Raw genomic sequence first — 19835 nt, forward strand, 5'->3', positions numbered from 1 at the left:
ATTTGGCCGCTTGTAGTGGGAGGTCACGTCAGGGGTCATGTGAAATACTTTTGACCTCATGACGTCAGACATTTGATTAACTAATCAGCGTTATTGTTTCTAGTGGGATACCCACAGTTACGTGCACTGCATGCCAAGAACTCATTGCCACAGAATATTTCATTGGCTAATCCCTCACGTTAACCATAATGCTGTTAACAATAATGCGGGTAATGTAACAACTCTTCCAGATCCTAGGGTAGTAAAAGCAAGTACAGTAGAACTTGCTTCGGCGTGCACTCCTAATCAGCGAACACTTGCTTCAACGAGCACCAAAAAATCCCCCCGAGCGATTTTTAAGTAATTTAACCTCTACTAAACACGCACCTGTTCAACGCGTGCACCGGACATAACGATTAATTCCCCCCGTAAAATATCCAACTGTTTCAACGGTCACTCCTCTAACGCGGCCAGGGGTCGCTATTTTACTATTAAAATCAACAAAACATCGCCCATTCAATGGCCATTGTTGAATGATACTATCTTGCCGTTCTTTCTTTTTAACACTCCTGCTAATCCCGTGAGTAGTAGTTAATTAACTGGACCCCCACTGATCAGGTAAAAAGAAATGTAAAAATAACAATCAACCCGGGATTATCTGTTTATTAATCTTTTGTTTTATTAAACGACTAATCTGATCAATGTTTCCACGCGTAACAACACATTATTTGATACTGATTGAATAAAATGAAAGTACCGAGTTTTGTCACGATCATCTAGTATCTCTTTTCCATTACCACTGTTGTTAAACAGACGTTTTAGCGCCACCTATAATATTACATACAGAGTTACATCCCCTGTAAATCAGTGATAAAATCAGCGATGTTTTTTTGTTCATGTGCTTTTTTTGATAAAATAAAATTAATTCATCGATTTTCTTCTCAAAAATGGATAAATATTATCAAATGCATCACAATGGTAGACAGTAGGTTGCTACAAAATGACAAGTTTACAGAAGTTATGTTCGAGATTTGAGTAAAGAATTTTCGTTCGGCGCAAGATTCAGCGACGGTCAAATTTATCGATGCAAGTATTTATGTTCGCTCCTAATTTATGTCAGCATAAAAAGCACCGAGATTTTATTAAGTGGTCGCGTAATCGCTAAAATAATTGAGGTGGGAAATACTCAAATTCACGGCATTTTGAAACGCTTTTAGACGCTATGATTCAGTATGATGAAGATAAAAGAAATATTGGGGGGCCAGAGATCCAGTATTACTAAACAAACATGTATACACGACTACTTTGAATTCACAACTAATGAATAAAAAAATATATGCAATCTGTATCTTTATATTTTGTGGTAGGGGTTGGGGCAATATTAGATACCTCTAGTCAAAGAGCACCTCCATTAAGCAAGCATTTTTAAATTTCCCTTGGGTGCTTGCTTAATACAAGTTCTACTGTAAAGCGAAATTTTGAACCTTTAAAAATGAAACAAAATAGGATCTGTGATTTAATCAGATTGAAAAATGCAGTGGATTTAAAAGCATTCTTCCAAAAAAAAAGAGAGAGAGAGAGAGAGAGAGAGAGAGAGAGAGAGAGAGAGATTTTATTTCAATAAACAATAATTCGCTTACGCGTGGGGGTCTTTAGCAGTGGGAGGAAACCTGACGACCCAGAGAAAACCCATGAGGTTGGACAGGCGCCCCTCTCCTTGTCACATACAACTGGGGATTTGAAACCACGCCAGTTGACTAATTGGCCTTCCAAAAGGAATATCACAGTTTAAAATATACACACTTCATCAAAATTATGACATTTTAGATACTTAAATTATTTCATAACAAAAAGAAAAATTGAAACAGAAACTAACATTAATTTGACATGTGTTTCAAAACAATGTGACATAAAATATAAATCAAATATGGCAAAGAAATGTAAACAAATAACATAATACTCAAATTTAGTTTTTAGTTTAGGCCAAACAAATTTGTTATTTAGTTCTTGAGTAGTTCAATAAATAGCTTCACATGAGTGATGTCGGTTTTTCTTACCATCCAAATGACTAGATATTCTTCCTTGCCAAGCCTTCTGGCTACCATTACTCGCATGTGGAAACTAGTAGTGCTGGGCATTGCCACTGCACAATCTCCGTTCCCAGATAGAAGTTCACCATTCGTTTATCTCTGGGAAATCTTGCTTGTCATTTATCAGTCTGAATTAGGTTCCTAAGCTCCTCCCCCAGTGGCTCCTGATTGGCTGGATTTGTTTGAATGAAATGCTGCCAATTTCTCGACAATTAGGCATCGTTTAGATCGCATGAATTATATCTTGACATCAAAAGTTTATTCGAAAACAGCCGATTTGATGATTTACCTGGAACTATTTTTAGCGTGCAATGTTTCTGATTCTGCGATATAAGCGTAAAGTAACCGACGGAAGGATACATCAAGTGACATTTAAAATTTCCCAGAGAGAAACGAACGGTAAATTTCTCTGGGAGCTGAGATTGGCCACTACAGTCACGATACGATATATATTGTAATTCGGGTGCTACGATATGATTCGTATCATGATTCATATCCAGGTCAATATTTACCAAGAAAACAACAGGAAAAATGAATAATTGATATTTTTAGTCCTGTCGATGTCGAAGAAATAAAACTGTTTTATATCACGATACTGATGTGGATCAAAATAAGGACCAAAACAATTTAAGACTGTTTGTGTACCTATGGATAATGTGTGACATGGATAATTAAGAGTGACAGGTTACTTACTGAAGCAACAAAAAAAACATACAAAAATAATCTTGAAAAATCGATTCAGCGTCTCGCTATTCAATACACAAATCGCGAGAGGGTGAATCGCGATACATCAATTCAACAATATATAGTGCCTGTACTAGAAACCAGTCTAGAAAATCTCACGAAACTTTTTCAGCCACCACCAGGAGGGACCTACTTATTAATGAACCAGCACAGTACTCACTCACTAAACCAACTTGGCTCCCATAGACCTAAATAAGGCACTCGGCAAACCTCAGCAGACTCCAGTACCCTCCATCTTGCCTCGGCTGTATGACGAAGTCCCCCATTGGAACTATCAAGTTTCCAGATTACCAACGTCCTCACCTATGACGTCGCATTTGAAGAATTTTTATCATACAAAGTCTGAAGCTATTTTCTTTCTAAAAGCGGCAAATTTTCCTTATAAGTAAACCGGTGCCGCATTGCAATTGTATAGGTGTAGGTACATATCACTTACTGTCATACAGCCGAGGCTAGATGTAGAGTACCGGAATCTGCCGAGGTTTTCCGAGTGCTAAATAAGATACTGAAATGACTTCTATTTGTATTATAATTCTTATTTATTTTATAATGTTTTTTTTATCTTTCAGATATCAAGTTGTATTTTGAAGGAAAGGGTAAATCACATTGGGAATTGAAACAAGGACGTAGTAAAACTGATTATAGAGCTCAGGAATCATACATTAATTATACTATTATATTATTTGGTGCAGGTAAGTTCATCATACATTAATTACACTATTATATTATTTGGTGCAGGTAAGTTCATCACATTTAGGCCTTTCATATAGTTTTAGTGAATCAAAATGGTTAATTTATGTTTCCAATTTCTTTGAAACTCTGTGATAGTTTTTCGAAGAAGCGTAAACTTTTAGTTTCCATCTGATGATGGTCTGTATACTGGCTGAAGTTATAGTGGTAAGAGATTGTCACAATCATCAAGTCACTTAAATGAGTTACATAGACCCAGACGCATTGCCCAGTGGGGAGGTCCAGGAGGTCAGACCTTTTAGATGTATGGTTAGAAAATGCCATGGTGGCTAAGTGGGTAAGACACTGGCTTGCTAGCCTGGAGGTCGCGGGTTCGCTCCTGGTGTTGGCCAACAAAGTTCAGTCGGAGCTTAACAGGAGGACATTAAACCCCATTTCATTTCAGAAAATGCCACTGTCAAGGCAAATGTCAGTATGTTAAACCAACTCGGTAAACTTTTAACAAGAGGCTAAATCTTGCTCCATTGTTTCAGCGAGGTGGTGAAACTGAATATTTTATATTTCAGCTAATACAACTAGTGAACATCCTGCTGGTACCCATTTCTACCCCTTCTCTCTCCGACTCGCACCAAACTTACCTTCATCATTTGAAGGAAAACGAGGTTATGTAAGATATTTTTGTAAGGCTACTATTGATAGACCGTGGAAGTTTGATGAAAACACAAAGCGAGCTTTTACTGTTATACATCATTTAGATTTAAACGCCTCACCAGAAGCCGGGGTAAGTATAATTGATTAAAGTAATGTACAAAATGTTTGTTCATAATTATGGAATTGGAACTAAGAAGGGCCAATATGAGCATCTTTCCTCTTCAAGCCCAGCTTCATTAGGGTACATCGTTCCCCCCCCCCCCCCCCGTAATTTCATATTCTTCAATGGATTCATTTGTAGATCCCACCATTTGTAGATCCGAAGTTAAAGATGCATTATGTAAGAGCTAAATCTGCCTCAAATGTTATATCAATCATTAATTAGACATGACTCGTTCTGAACTTCAATGGACCATTCTCACCGATGTACACAAAATTTGGGAGCCACAGTGGCTCAGTGAGTATGACATTGGCTTGCTAACCTGGATGTCTCGTGTTCGATCCCTTCTTGGCCGAGGAAGTTCATCAGGATTTTCCGGAGTGTTTCCACCTTGTCAGTGGTGCAGGACAGAGGGTCTGGCAAGGGACAATGTATAGTCGTTTGGATGGGACGGAAAACCGAGGTCCCTTGGCAGTTAGAATTTGATATAAGAGTAGGCCGCAGCACCACAGTCCGGGCAAAATTTCCCTCATAGCACACTGTATGGCATATGCGCGTCTTCATTAGCCCAGTCGGAGCAGAACAGTAGGACGTTAAACCCCATTTCATTTCATACACGAAATTTGCCCGACATAAGGGGATTTGATGCACCCTAATCTTCATTACCCCGGTTTATACAGTAAAGTAGGATGTTAAAGATACATTATGTAAGATTTAGATAAGAAGCTAGCCATTCTTGCTATAATAGTTCAAAAATAGATAATGTAAAATGAATAATTTGAAAATTTCATTCAAATTACTCTATTGCGAGCGAAGATATTAGCCTTTGAAGGTTTGACAAGACGTGTGCAATAATTTCAACCACCTTACTGGTTGGTCGAAGCTAAGTCCTACTCCTCCATTTTTAGCTTAAATCAAAATATGGCTGAACTGTTCTAATCTATTTAATATCAGAGAAATCTGATGCCATCGAGTGTTGATTATGGCCTGGATAAGTTACTTAATGTCTAATTAATAATTTAGAAAACATTTCAGGCATAATGTCAATCTGTTTCACAGAGAATTACGAGTCTCGTATAATATCTCTGTCATAGATGACTGCCTTAACACGTGCTGTCACAGCACGCGGTGTGAATCATTGGCTGAATGGCGCGTGCATTGTTTACATAAGACATAACTGCTTCGGAGAGAATGCTGCATTTTAGTCAATTTAATACCCATTTACACTAAATAGGAAATAATTTTTACCTACAAATACGTCAAACGCCTTTATTTATTTTTCCAATATATACAAAAAATGTTTTAGAATTTAATTTGTCGCAGGAAAAAAGTTAATATTTCTAGCTCATTAAGCCGCATCAATGTCATCCTTATCAGTGATTGTCGCGGCCAAGCAAATATTCACTGCGGATCAGTGTGGCATAATGTATGTTTAAATCCCATTTTATTTAATTGCCACTTCAAACATTAACAATATTAGAAGTTAGTTTTATTTTATTTTTATTTTAATAGTATCCTATATATGCCGAACAAGAAGAAACTATAGCTGGATGTTGTTGTTCAGATGGATCTATATCAGCTGTATTATCTATCAATAAAAAAGGTTACGTACCTGGTGAACCCTTGAATTATTCTATACACGTAGACAACAGATCAGATAAAAATAGCGAAAGAATGTTACTTGAACTCAAACAGGTAATTTCTCTTAACTTTTTGTCGTTAACCTCGTTCTGGTCATTGGTAAAATTGTTCATCAACTATATCGGATTAAAATGATGTTTCAATATTGAGACGAAGAATATTATTGAATTTCAGCGTTTTTTCTTTATAGAACACTCTGGCAACAAAATTATCTTCCAAACTCTGATTCAAATGTGTTGTTTAAATTGGTGAAACGAAGAAACTTGTTTGATTTAAACAATTTCTGTTAATATCTTCTGGAGTAGTTACTCTGGTTGTCAGGGTCGGTTGGATGGTCGAATGGTTACCGTGCGCGTATTGTATTGTAAGGTCTGTCATTAAGTCATCTGGCGTGGTTTTGATTCCCCAGTTGTACGCGACAATGAGTAGGGTCGTCTGTCCAACCTCATGGGTTTTCTCCGGATCCTCCCGTTACCTCCTCCTGCTAAAGACTCCTACACGCAAGCGAATTAATGAAATAAAATGGAACCATATGTTAGTCCCAAAATGACCTAGTTTTGTGTCAAGTGGACATTAAACCCCATTTCTCTCTCTCTCATTTGTCAATCAGTTTGTCTGTCACACTCTTTGGGAAACAAAAAATCTGGTTCTAATTGAGCTAGAATGTTTAAAAATTATTTAGTTGTTTGTTAGGTAAATGCCTTGACAGAGTTTGATGATGAACATTTTCTGCTTAGGCTAAGCAGAGGTAAGTAATTTGATTGGGACACGATAACTTTGATTCTAATTATTTTAGTCAAGTTCTAATTGAATATTATTTTGTAATTTCAGGATGTAACATATACAGGCTATTCATCCAGTCTGTTCTCATCAGGAAATCCTAAAACACATGTAAAAAGTGATGTGTTTTGTTTATTTTCTGGGACGAGAAATATAAAACCTAATAACTCGGAAGATATCAATCAGACCGCTACCATTCCAGCTCTTCCACCATCTAATCTAGATGGCTGTGGAATAATTGATATAAAATACACATTAGTTGTAAGTATACATGTATCAATTAATATATCTACATCAGTCAGTGTTTTTTAAGGCGAGCGATCGCTTTCGAGCACCTGCCGCTCACCTGAATGTCGACCGAGAGGAGTTTTTTTTTTCCCTGCCCTTAAAACTGAAAACCACTCTCATTTATGAAACCAGGAATGACCCCATTACATGCAGTTATTGATTTTAGAACCATTTCTCATGCACATAACTAATCACTCTCCTTAATATCAGATCACTCTCCTTAATTTCTAAATCACTCTTCTTATTAAAACTGGGAGAGTTTTTTAAGGGGAGCGATTTTTTCAATTCGTTGATTGAGGGGAGCTTTTTTGGGCTCTCTTCTGAAATACAAACAACAATGACTGCTACATAAAATAAAATGAAATGATTCAATATATATTTTAATACGAGATGGTTAGGTGGATCCTTAAAGCGAATTTCAAATTTTCTAAGAAAGTCAAAACGTAATTATTTCTATGTCTTTTGCTCAATAGGTTGTCAACTCACAATTATACGATCATAGGTGTCATTCTCACACTTAAAACTCATTTACACAGAAAATAACACAATTACCTCCCAATTACCTCCCTTGTTTTCTATTCTCCACCATGGAGTAGCTTTTTTTATGCCAATTTCTCAGCTGGCAATAGTGAATTATAGGATTAATAGGATTATTCTTTAACAAGGTAGGACTGTTTATGGATACCATCTATTTTCAGGCTTTATTTTAATAAATTTTAAAAATATAACTTAAAAATTTGAAATTTCCTCTCTAAAAGACTAGCATAGGCTGGACATGCCGCTAGATCTGTGTAACAGCTGAATCAAAGATGATACAGCCAGAGAGTCATCTTCTGTTTCGCCAGTGGTCTCATACTGTTCTACTCCACTATACCCTGGGTGAATCCATAGGTTTTTCACAATTTCAAATTATCTGCTCTGGCTTTGATCTTAGACTTTTTGTTTACGTTCACAACAATATGGCGGCTTGTTGAGAGAGAGAAAAATGGAGTTTAACGTCCACTCGACACAAACTAGGTCATTTCGGGACTATCATATGGTTTTAATTTTATTTCCAAAATTCGCTTGCGCATAGGGGTCTTTAGCAGTGAGAGGAAACCGGAGGACCTGGAGAAAACCCACGTGGTTGGACAGACGACCCTACTCCTTGTCACGTAAAATCGGGGATTCAAAACCACGCCAGATAACTCAATGGCAGGTTTTATGATACAGCACGCACATGCTAACCATTCGCCCATCCAAACCCCCATGGCGGCTTGTTGGAACATGATGAGAGTTACTTCCCTTCGCCAACTTCCTTCGCAATTAATGATTTATGGGATTGGTCGATGAAAATAGCACAAAATCATCAGGGGCAGATAACTTGAATACGTGCCCCCCCCAAATTAATCTAGATGTTATCATAACATTTCAGGTGGTATGCATATATAAACAATTTAGGTCAAATTACTTTATTTTGAGCAAAATTATAAATATTAGAAGTTTTGACAAGAAACAGTGTAAATAGTCTCAGTTGTCAAGTACCATTGCTAAGAAAACAGTCTCAATTTTCAATTAATTTTCAATGAAGATATGGCAGACATTTTCAACTAACGTTCTCAATATCTAAGCCATCTAATGTTTTTGACAGTTGATCATATGCCTGTCATATGAATAAAGGTCTAAAAAATAATTTATATAACATTTCAAGCCAGGCAAATGAACTGTAATAGAAAGATTTAGCTCTTACATAATGCATTGTTAAATAGTTATGACAGTTCAATGTACTCTGTAACTCATGGGCTGTGAAGGCCCTTGGGCTTCTTGTAATACTCCATGATATTGATGGGTTTTGTTTTTTACAGCTAACTGTTTCAGTCGGATGGTCAACATTAGAGATAGAAAAGGAAATCATAATTGGTACCATTCCTTTACATATTCCCATGGCTGTGCCTTCTTTTCCATCAGTTGTCTCCCCTGGGGCTATGGCAACTGCTCCTCCACTGGAGCCTCCACCATATGTTGATCGTAAGTTATTTTCTTTTGAATGAGGTGATTTGCGCTAAACAAAATATATCCTTAATTGCTTTGTAGCCATATCTTTATAGAATATGGTGGCTTCGATCAACCCTTTAGAGTTTTTGACCACTTGAAACTGCCCATAGCTAAGGCTCCTTTAGTTCCTTTTGGAACGGATAGTCCTCTGACCGTTCCTGTACGTGGGGGTAGAGCATCATTTTCATTAATTTTGTATTGTTGAACAGACAGGAACGGTCAAGAACGGTCAGGCGACTTCGCCCGTTGAGGACTCCTTAAACATCATTTTCATTAATTTTGTATTGTTGAACAGACAGGAACGGTCAAGAACGGTCAGGCGACTTCGCCCGTTGAGGACTCTCAAACATTAAAGTCATGGAATTAATCGTGGCGGCCCCAATAACTTGTACATATGAAGAGCTAAATATATGTAATCTCTGGGTAAAATTCACCCCCCTCAAGTATAACATACAGTTTTTTAGTCTCAAAATGACCTGGGTGAAGTGGTGCTGAGACATTAAACGATGTTCCATTTTAATTAAAGATACATTATGGGAGATTAGATAAAGAACTGGTAGTTCTCACTATAAGGGAATGTAAATTGAATTTGGTGAAAATTTCAGTCAAATTGATCCACAGGGTATTTAGCAATTGAATTTTGGGGCTAGCCTCGATCATCTTTACTGAAGTCTGTACGATAAAAAGCATAGTCTCGACTATCCATTTTTTTTGATTTGATCAGAAGCAGCAGACCAAGTTCTAATCCAGTAAATATCGCAGGCTAGCGATGCCATCGAGAATTGATTATGGTCTGGATAAGTTGATTAATAATTTAGATAACATTTCAGGCCTAAAGAAAGACCTGCAATAGGCAGATTTAGCTCTTGCATAATGTATGTTTAAGTTTATTTAAATCTTTTCCTTACAGCTCCCCCAGCATATGAGGACTGTGTGTTTGGTGGTGCAAATATTAGAGATGAAAACGATGATGAACATACAACAGGTTTATCGGCATGGACGCCGGCATATCCATACTATCATTGGGGAGAGAATGGTCCCCCTCCGATAGCTGTACCATCAGCCCCCCCTCCAGCTTATAACCAGGTGTAATATAAAACTGCCCTGCAGAAAAATGATACATGGGGACCTCATAGTGGTACAATTTGCTGTAAGGCGAGTTTTAGTATGGGGTAGAGTGAATATGGTTCCTAATAACATTATAGTGAAGTCCTTGTATATAAGTGTTTCGCTATATCATTGTGTTATAGTGGAGTTTATCTGTAGGTATTTAATTATGTTTTAAAAACATACATAGACATATATATCACAAGTCTCCATCTTATGCAAAACATTTATTAATCATATTTAACTTGATAAGCACAGCTAAATTTTCAGACATATTTTAAAGTGTTTTTATTTAGATCAGTCAAGTGGTGATATTAGCCTGTTATTAAGTAAAGAAGATAATGAACAAGCCATACCATGTTCACAATAACTTTATAAAAGAAAACATTAGTCAAGTCTTGTAACAACAAAAACAAAGTGATAACAGCCTACTGTATATATGGGTAGCATCACCATTGTTCAGTGTAAATAATATTAATAATCTTATTCTGTTTTTTACTATGTATATAGGTTTCTATATTAAACAGTTGACATATTCACTACCATTGTTTAACAGTTAATACGCATAAATACACACTCAGTAGGGTTATACCCTCAGTAGAAATATAAACCCAGTAGATATTCAAATACACATAAATACACACCCAGTCAACATTCAAATATGCATAAACACCCAGTCAACATTCAAATACACATAATCACTCAGTAGACATTCAAATACACATAAACAACCAGTAGACATTCAAATACGCATAAATACACACCCGGTAGACATTCGAATACACATAAATACACACCCGGTAGACATTCAAATACACATAAATACAAACCCGGTAGACATTCAAATACGCATAAACACCCAGTAGACATTCAAATATGCATAAACACCCAGTAGACATTCAAAAATGCATAAACACCCAGTAGACATTCAAATATGCATAAACACCCAGTAGACATTCAAATACACATAAACACCCAGTAGACATTCAAATACGCATAAATAATTTAAATTTTGTGACATCTGAAAGCGATAGTGATGTAAAGATTGTGTAAAGAACTTAATCCAGTGATTTTGCATCAAAGAGAAGTTGTATGAAGTGTTCTAGGCAGGGGAAGCATGGAGTGACACAAATTTTGTGTACGGCCTGGTACACTTCACCAATTAATCAGAAGGCTTGGAGCAATATGATGCAACTCAGTATGGTGTTCAAAAACCAAAGTTTCAAAAACAGTTTGGTATGTAGTCTTCTCTAATCAAAGACTGTCACCATATCAGTGAAATCTTGCCAGCACTGTGCTTATATAGTTATATAGATAATCTGGTCGTGTATATACAATGGTCTTTCTTGTAAATATTTGTGGAAAATGTAATATTGTATTCTACTATAAAACTCGAAATAAGCTACAGCATACAGTACAAGGAGAAAAAGGGCAAAGCAAATACTTACTGCTGCGCCTATAGCAAAATCCCATGTTTTTGGGGTAGATCATTTTTAGATGTACTCAGTGCTCATGTGACAAAGCTGTCTTATCAGATGCTTTTTTAGACAAAAATCTGTTTTATTGTTTAAAAGTGTTATCAGTTTTGTAATTCATTCAACTCACATATGATTGGAAATCTCAAATCTTTTTCGCTCTGATAAAGTATTTGTTATCTTAGATAGGACTATATTTGCTACTGTGAGTGAAGATTTCCAATTAATTAAGAATAATTTTGATGAAACTAGTTTGGGTTTGATCTAAAATACACACAACCTTCAATAAAGCACGTACCTTTTTACAGTATTCACTTTATTTGGTCTTAAATTTTTTTTTGATGAAGGAACCATGGGTGGAATTGTTAGAACTCTGAAAACAAATGCAACTTTCTCAAAATTCTGTCCATCACATCAAAAAATGAATAACATTGAAAAATGAAATTATTGAAATTGATAATCTTTGTAAATGTTCCTTGGCAAAATTCTCCTTGTTATATAGGCAGTGAATTGATAGATTGGCTTAAAAAAAACCCAAAAAAACAGGTGATATGGCAAAAACAAGTTTGTTTTGAATATAAGGCCACAAAAAATAAATACTTTGGTTCTCAGACAGTCCTTAACAAAAAATCTGATGTTGAGGAGGTCTATTTTTGTATTTCTATTTTTGTGTTTCTATTTTGACAAGGCTAAATGACTTATCATAAACATCACATTTCAAGTTGTTTATAGGAATGTATGTCAGGAACATTTATCAGTGTACTTGATAAATGGAGCCTGTGCCACATTACGTCCTGTAATCGGGGGTTGGATGGCCAAATGGTTAGCATGTGCGCAATGTATCATAAGGCCTGTCATTGAGTCAACTGGCGTGGTTTCGAATCCCCGGTTGTACGTGACAAAGAGTAGGGTCGCCTGTCCACCCTTGTGGGTTTTCTCCAGGTCCTTGAATTATTGAAATAAAATTAAACCATATGTTAGTCCCAAAAAGACCTAGTTTGTGTCGAGTGGATGTTAAACCCCATTTCTCTCTCTCGTGTTCCTGTAATCAGGGTAAAAAATTTATGTGCATTAATAAATTTTTATTTTTTAAAATGACACAAGATTATCTGAGCAGCAGAATATTTTCTATATGATCTAAAAAATATTGTTATGATGCCACAGCTCTTTGTTTCTAAAATGTATTTTCTGGTTTGTGTTGCCATAGTGTAAATACTTCAATTTTGAGAACGCTAATTTGTTAATTATGAAATAATATTGTATTATATTAATTTACTAACCTTATTGTATGCATATTATATTAACATTATAGAATACAGCCTGGTTTTTTTTTAATATATATATTTTTTATTTAGCTAATTACCATGTACTATATGTCATACTCAGATCTGAAACAATATTTATAATATTTAACTGTAACCTTTCATTAATACATGTGGTTCGATGTTGTGGGGTTATCCATTTAAATTGTAAGTTATTCCATGGACATTATAAGGTCCGTGGTTATTCCGAATCGACAGACTTGACACAGAGTCCAAGATCAATCTCAGTTTATTTCATCTGTAGTCAGTAGTTGATGGAGATAATTTTTTTTAATTTGGTGCATGCTCTGTGGATTTCGAAATGTCCTGTCAAGTAATCCCGCACATCATCCAAGTACATTTACCATTTGTTAAAATACAGATGTGATGTCATCATTTGATGTGCCAATCATATATTATTTATACTGCATGAAATATTGGACTCGTCTGAAGATTTCTTTGAAATGCATGTGTAGGATAGTGTCTGTATTTTAAGTTGTTTAATGGTCTCGAGCTTAAGACATTGTATAATATATTTGTGTGGTATCAGTATACTTCTTAAAGATACATTATGTAAGATTTAGATAAAGAGCTAGCCATTCTTGCTGTAATAGTTCAAAAATAGATAATGCAAAATGAATAAATAATATGAAAATTTCATTCAAATTACTCTATTGCGAGCAAAGATATTAGCCTTTGAAGGTTTGAAAAGACGTGTGCAATACTTTCAACCACCTTACTGGTTGTTCGAAGCTAAGTCTCGCTCCTCCATTTTTAAATTAAATCAAAATATGGCTGAACCATTCTAATCTATTTATTATTGGAGAAATCTGATGCCATCGAGAGTTGATTATGGCCTGGATAAGTTAATTAATGTCTAATCAATAATTTAGATAACATTTCAGGCCAAAAGAAAAACCTGCAATAGGCAGATTTAGCTCTTGCATAATGTATGTTTAATGTCTTGTTCTTACCCATGAAACCATACTTAGTAATGGTAATTATATACTATGATGCTTTTTGTCTATATATTATATTATATTTAATAATATTTAAATCTAGATTATATAACCTGTAAATAATAAACTCATTGATATAGATCACAAACTCTTAACAAAATTTCATTTCATTTTTTTTATTAATACAATATATTTATTTAATTGAAACCTAGATAATAACTGGATTCAATTGACTTTAAGCTCTACAACTTCACTTAACGTGGGTTAAAGTTACCACAGAGTTCATTTTACCCTTGTATCTGAAGGGCTGAGAGATCCTGATACTGGTAACTATGGATACCGTTCAATACTGGTAACTATGGATACCGTGTTCAAGATACATGTACCATATATCTGTGTTTTATTGTTCTGTTTTTGTGTTTCAGTATTTATTATTAGGTACATGTAGCCCAACAAGCAACTGTTAAATATACACTATTACATGTCTTTATTATCATCCACATGTATTACAAATGATCATGTTGCCTACATATGGTATATTTGTATTTAATCATAAAAAACCCCATGAATTTGACCTTGCAAATGGGGGATGCTGCAATCTGGTTAAAATACAGATCTATATTTGATTCTTTTCGGGGGGGGGGGGGGGGGTGTACTTTCGATGGCCTATACTACATGACGATCTCACCAGTTGTAGTGGGAGACCACATCAAAGGTCATACAAGGACGTCAGACATTTGATTAACCAGTGGCAATCAGCTTTGATATTTCTACTGGTTTACCTACAGTTTCGTGAACCTCACGCCAAAAACTCACCGTAATAGACCCTTCAATTGGCTAATCCCTCATATCATCCAGAACGTGGGTTATATAATACCTCTTCCAGATCCCAGTGTAGTAAAGACAAGTAAAACAAAATTTTGGACTATAAAAAACGAAACGAAATAGGATCTGTGTTTTAATCAGATTGGGAGATGCTGCAGGCTACCTAAAACATGGATGCTAATTCGCCCGTATATGCCGGACATGTCCTACGCTATTATGTTTGCCTACAAATGGTATATATGTATTTAATACTAAAAAAAGATGAATTTGACCATACAAATGGGGGATGCTGCAGTCTACCTAAGCCCCGAAATAGATGCTCACTGTTTATCATTCCATATGGTGCAGTGAACTATACACCACGAACCGTACATCTCGTTGTTCAGGATTTCAAAGCAGTTTTCATACAACTTTATGTTTTGTCTCTCTTTATGTTCAGTTGATCAATTTACAATTATCACTTTTATGTCTATGGTGTCCCAATATATGTCTTGTTTTATTATATATTTTCTTATATTTGTTAATTTTGCATCCTTTGCTTTGGAAATATTGCTTGAAATGAATGTTAACATTACATAATGAATTGTATTGTTTTATATTCTAGATACTTATAATCATAAAAACTAGCATTCATTAACCCTTCAGCTCCAGAAACCACTTGAAATTACAGCTCCCTTGAGCGTCTCGAACCACTCAAGTCACATGAATAATCGTGAACTATTTAAAGCCTGTATACTATTTATGGACTCGGGCAACATAGAGAGGTGTCATTTTGAGTGATTTCGAAAATGAGCTCCAAAATTCAATGTAAAAAGATCATATCTCATTTTTTTTTTTTTTGCTGGGGGGGGGGGTAGTCAGTATTTACATGTACTAGGTTTTAAAGGATTAATTACCATTTTAGTAGAAGTATTAGATAAAGCAGGTGATTCATTAGAATATATTAATATGCAAATGCTATGAATACTGTATATTTACACTTGAGATTTCAATGTATATAAAATAATTAATTAATTTGTAAACTTTGCCCCTGAAATATGTTTTAATTTTAGTCAGTTTTTTCATAATTTTTTAAAATATTTTAATTTGCTCATTTTTTTGTTATTGCAAGAATGTACTGTATATTGTTTTAAATATTTTGATATTATGCTCTAGAATATCCAATAATAGAGAAAAGGTCTTTCAAATTTTGTGTTTTTGTCGCTTTTATGTTAAAAAAAAAACCTCTTTTAAAATGAATATAGCTATCGTACATTTATATGCATATACAATGTAGTTAATGCAGAGATTTCAGTCATTCAGAAAATATGTTTTTGGTTGAAAATATGTGATTTTTCTAAAATCATGAGGAGCATTGGCATCAGATGTTCTAGAAATAGTAAGCATACCCTGTCCCAGACACAACATCATCACTATCTATAGACTATCTATTAAACCTGTTATTCAGAATGTTTATTAACTGATACATTATTAACGTAAAGCAAGGACTTCTAACTTACAACATCATTCTGAAATCATGTGACAACATAGGTCAAAGTTCATACTGTGTCATAAAATAACGTGTTTCGCGTGTTTTATTTTAAGGTATCTGAATCATTTCATATTGATTTTTATATTTTACATATGATTTATTGTTGGATGCCTATGTGTGTCCTTACTTTATGCCATTTTTATAGGGTCAAAACTACTTTCACTTTGGCAGTGTTTGGTGGTATAGGTAGAGTGGTCTAATACCTTAGCTTGGTCTCGGGCTGGTATGTGACAAGGATTAGAGGTGCCTGCTTAAAGGGACATTATGTAAGTTTTAGATAAAGAGCTGGCCGCTATCGCTAAAATATTTCAAAAATAGATAATGCATAATGAATAGGCTATATTGAAAATTTCATTCAAATTACTTATATTGAGCGAATTTATCAATGTTTGTAATTTTGACAAGATGTGTGCATTGATCATAACCACCATACTCGCATCACCATTTTTAAATTAAATCATTAAATGACCAAACTTTTCTAATATACTTAAAATTGGAGCCATCCGATGGCGTCAAAAGTTGGAGTAGATTATGGTCTTGATAAGTTTATTAATGTCTAATTAATAGTTTATATAACATTTCAGGCCTAAAGAAAGACCTGCAATATACAGATTTATCTCTTACATAATGTATCTTTAATTTGTCAGTTTTCCTCCCACTGCCAATTATTTAAATAAAATATGTGTTAGTCCTGAAATGACCAATTTTTTGTTGAGTGGACATTAATCTCTCTCTGTGAAAATATAGCCTATAGCTCGGTTAAATTTTGAGGGTTGCAAATGCCAATAAATATCAAAGTTTGTTAAATTTATTGAAATTGTTGTATAATGTGCAATAAAAAGACCAAATTTTCTGTCTGGATTTACATATTCAAATTTAAATTAATTAACATGATAAAACCAATATTTTACAACTAAGTTGCCAGTCAATAAATTGTATTATATAAAATAAGGATTTTGTAATATAATACATATAATTACAGTATTTATTGGCAATGGTAGCATTCTTTGAAACTGGCTATATTATGATTAATTATCATTTTAAACAAATTATATATTATGAAGCAATGAAAATTAAAGCTGGAGATATCTTTGTAAAGTTTGCTTTCTTGAGGATCTATAGATGCTGTGGTGAGGATCAGGAAAAAAGTGTGGGATCCTCCAAACTCAAGAAAAACAGATACTCTTTTTATTAGTGGAGAGGAGGTCTATAGGCTTCTGCCTGTTCTCCAATCCTGTTTCTGTAAATAAATTTTGTTTAGAAAAAAAAAATTAGTGGTGTTCAATAATATAACATTTCGGTCTCAATTGACCATCAGCACATTGAACACCACCAAAATTATATCTGTTTATTCTTGAGTTCAGGAGATCCCTCCATCTTTGTTTCTATAATACTGAACCCAATTTGTTACTTAGTATGGTTATTTTCAGACGGTTGCGTTATTTCAAGCCAGTGCAAATGCCGGATTACTTTTAACTATAAATTTATATAGCTGACAGTTTCTGGAGCAAGAATGCTTCTGGAATCTGGATGTCAATTTTTTGGCTTTCATCCATATATAAGTCAATACAGAGTATTAGATGAAGGCCTGACTTCCACGGAAAAAAGTATCGACTTATAGTATACCCGAAAAATATGGAAGTCTAAATTGCAAATTGTAACTTATTTAGGTTGATCAATTGTGGGTAATTCTGTAAGTTTTTGAGAAATAATAGGCTCACATCTATATCACATAGATATTAGAAGTACTAATAATTTTGGAAATTATTTTGTATGAATATCACCATATTATAGTTAAATACATAGGCTGTTATTGTTATTTTCCCTTTATTCCGTTCTTTTGCGCTTAATTAAGGCAACACAAATAAAATAACTTGTTTCTCGGGCACCGCCCGCACGCAAAATTGGTTGCGCGTGCAGTCTATTTATTAGTCTTGATGAAAAAAAATAAATATGTAACGCCCGCCCGCACATCGACAAGCAAGTCGTAAAAAAAATATCCCGCATGTACCTACATCCGCCATACATGTATATCTATTCAAATGTATTAAAACTGATTCAGATGAACATGCTGTCTTTTTTTATCCGAACAATGGCGAAGTTTGGCAGATTTGCCTTTTTTATTGATATCGAAAGAACCTCCATTTTGTATCACGTGATATTAATTACCTCCCCTGATAAACTAGAATTTGATTCGTGTTAAAAGTCATTGGCGACAATATTTCAATCATTCGATCGTAATCGGCTCATTATTGCCGGCTTCAGTCGGTCCTTGTTTGGAAAATCCTATTGATAAAATAATGAACCGTAGAACAGGTTAATTAATTATAGCTAAGAATACGATACGATGACGATAGTCGTCATAATGCATACCTTAGAATCTGGGTCATTATTAGCACATTTACGGTAGTTTCGATAATCCGGAAAATAATAATTGGATTACCGATTTGATGGTTTTACTGACCAGTTGTTAGTTAGATTTAAATAGTCATTCAATATAAACACCGGATAGAACACCGAATATCCTGAGAAACACACCGAATATCCCAAGAAACAGTATTTCCGGCAATCTCCAATACCGATGACACGGTGTGACATGCATTGGTTGGAATTCGGTAAATAATTATAAATAAACCGGCGATACTAGATTTAGTTTTAAATACTGTTTACCATGATTATTATTTTTGATACACCTGGTGAAAGAGGCTTAGTTTTTAAAAATATTGTTGTCTTTATGGAGGGCTATTACATAGTCGTATATGGAATTTTATTTTAAACCAATTTCAATTATGTGAATTAAATATGGAAAATTATTTTCCTTTCAGTCAGTGTTCAGTCTCAGTGTTTTAGTAGACTTGATTTTGGGTTTATGTTTTAAGTATGTACAATAAAGTTGAATATAACGGAAAGCAAAAACGTAAACAAGTAATGACTTTCTCATTTAAAAAAAAAAAAAAAGAAAGACCGCCCTCCCGCCCCAACAATTTTCAGCAATAGCCAAATTTTATTTTGCACCATCAATGAGTAAAAAAAAAAAAAGAAACCGCCCTCCCTCCCTACAGTTTCAGCTGTCAGTTGCCCGAGAAACAAGACATTTATTTTGTGTGGCCTAATGATTTTAACTTTGCTGTTACTCATTTACAATTTTATATAGATAATTGTAAGAACTGTGCTTGTTCAAAATAAATACATTTTTTATGCATTTTAATCTCAGTTCTTTTATTCAACATCTTTGCAGTGTCGCACACTTTCAATCAGTTTTTAAGACAATTGATCCTAACCAGTGGGCCTGTCCAGGCTCGTGGGTTTTCTCCGGGACCTCTGGTTTCCTCCCACTGCTAAAGACCCCTACGTGCAAGCGAATTATTGAAATAAAATTAAACCATATGTTAGTTCCGAAATGACCTAGTCTGTGTCGAGTGGACGTTAAACCCCATTTCTCTCTCTCTCTCTCCCGAACCAGTGGCAGACGCAGGATATTTTATTAGGTTTTGAAAAACGAGTGTGTCAATAATGGTGATTTGTTGTGAATATCTAGACCCCAACCAACAAAAAGCTCAAATTCGCTCAGTGGGTTAAA

General features: G+C 34.8%; 1 protein-coding gene across 1 annotated transcript; it reads left to right on the plus strand.

Moving 5' to 3' along the window:
* Positions 1-2012: 2012 nt before the first annotated feature.
* On the plus strand, positions 2013-19239 carry LOC126815099 (arrestin domain-containing protein 17). Its single transcript, XM_050540637.2, has 7 exons — positions 2013-2021; positions 3506-3551; positions 4070-4284; positions 5827-6009; positions 6787-6996; positions 8868-9030; positions 9968-19239. The coding sequence occupies exons 1-7, from the start codon at positions 2013-2015 to the stop codon at positions 10147-10149; spliced, it is 1008 nt and encodes a 335-aa protein (XP_050396594.1). The 3' UTR covers positions 10150-19239.
* The last annotated feature ends 596 nt before the right edge of the window (positions 19240-19835 follow it).

This window comes from Patella vulgata, chromosome 3 (genome assembly GCF_932274485.2).
Source record: "Patella vulgata chromosome 3, xgPatVulg1.2, whole genome shotgun sequence".
NCBI lineage: Eukaryota > Metazoa > Mollusca > Gastropoda > Patellidae > Patella > Patella vulgata.

Bases quoted from the DNA above. Each gene is read 5' to 3' on its own strand.
- LOC126815099 (XM_050540637.2), top strand. The intron at 6,010-6,786 runs GTAATTTCTCTT...TTGTAATTTCAG, and splicing joins TGTTACTTGAACTCAAACAG to GATGTAACATATACAGGCTA. The intron at 9,031-9,967 runs GTAAGTTATTTT...TTTTCCTTACAG, and splicing joins GCCTCCACCATATGTTGATC to CTCCCCCAGCATATGAGGAC.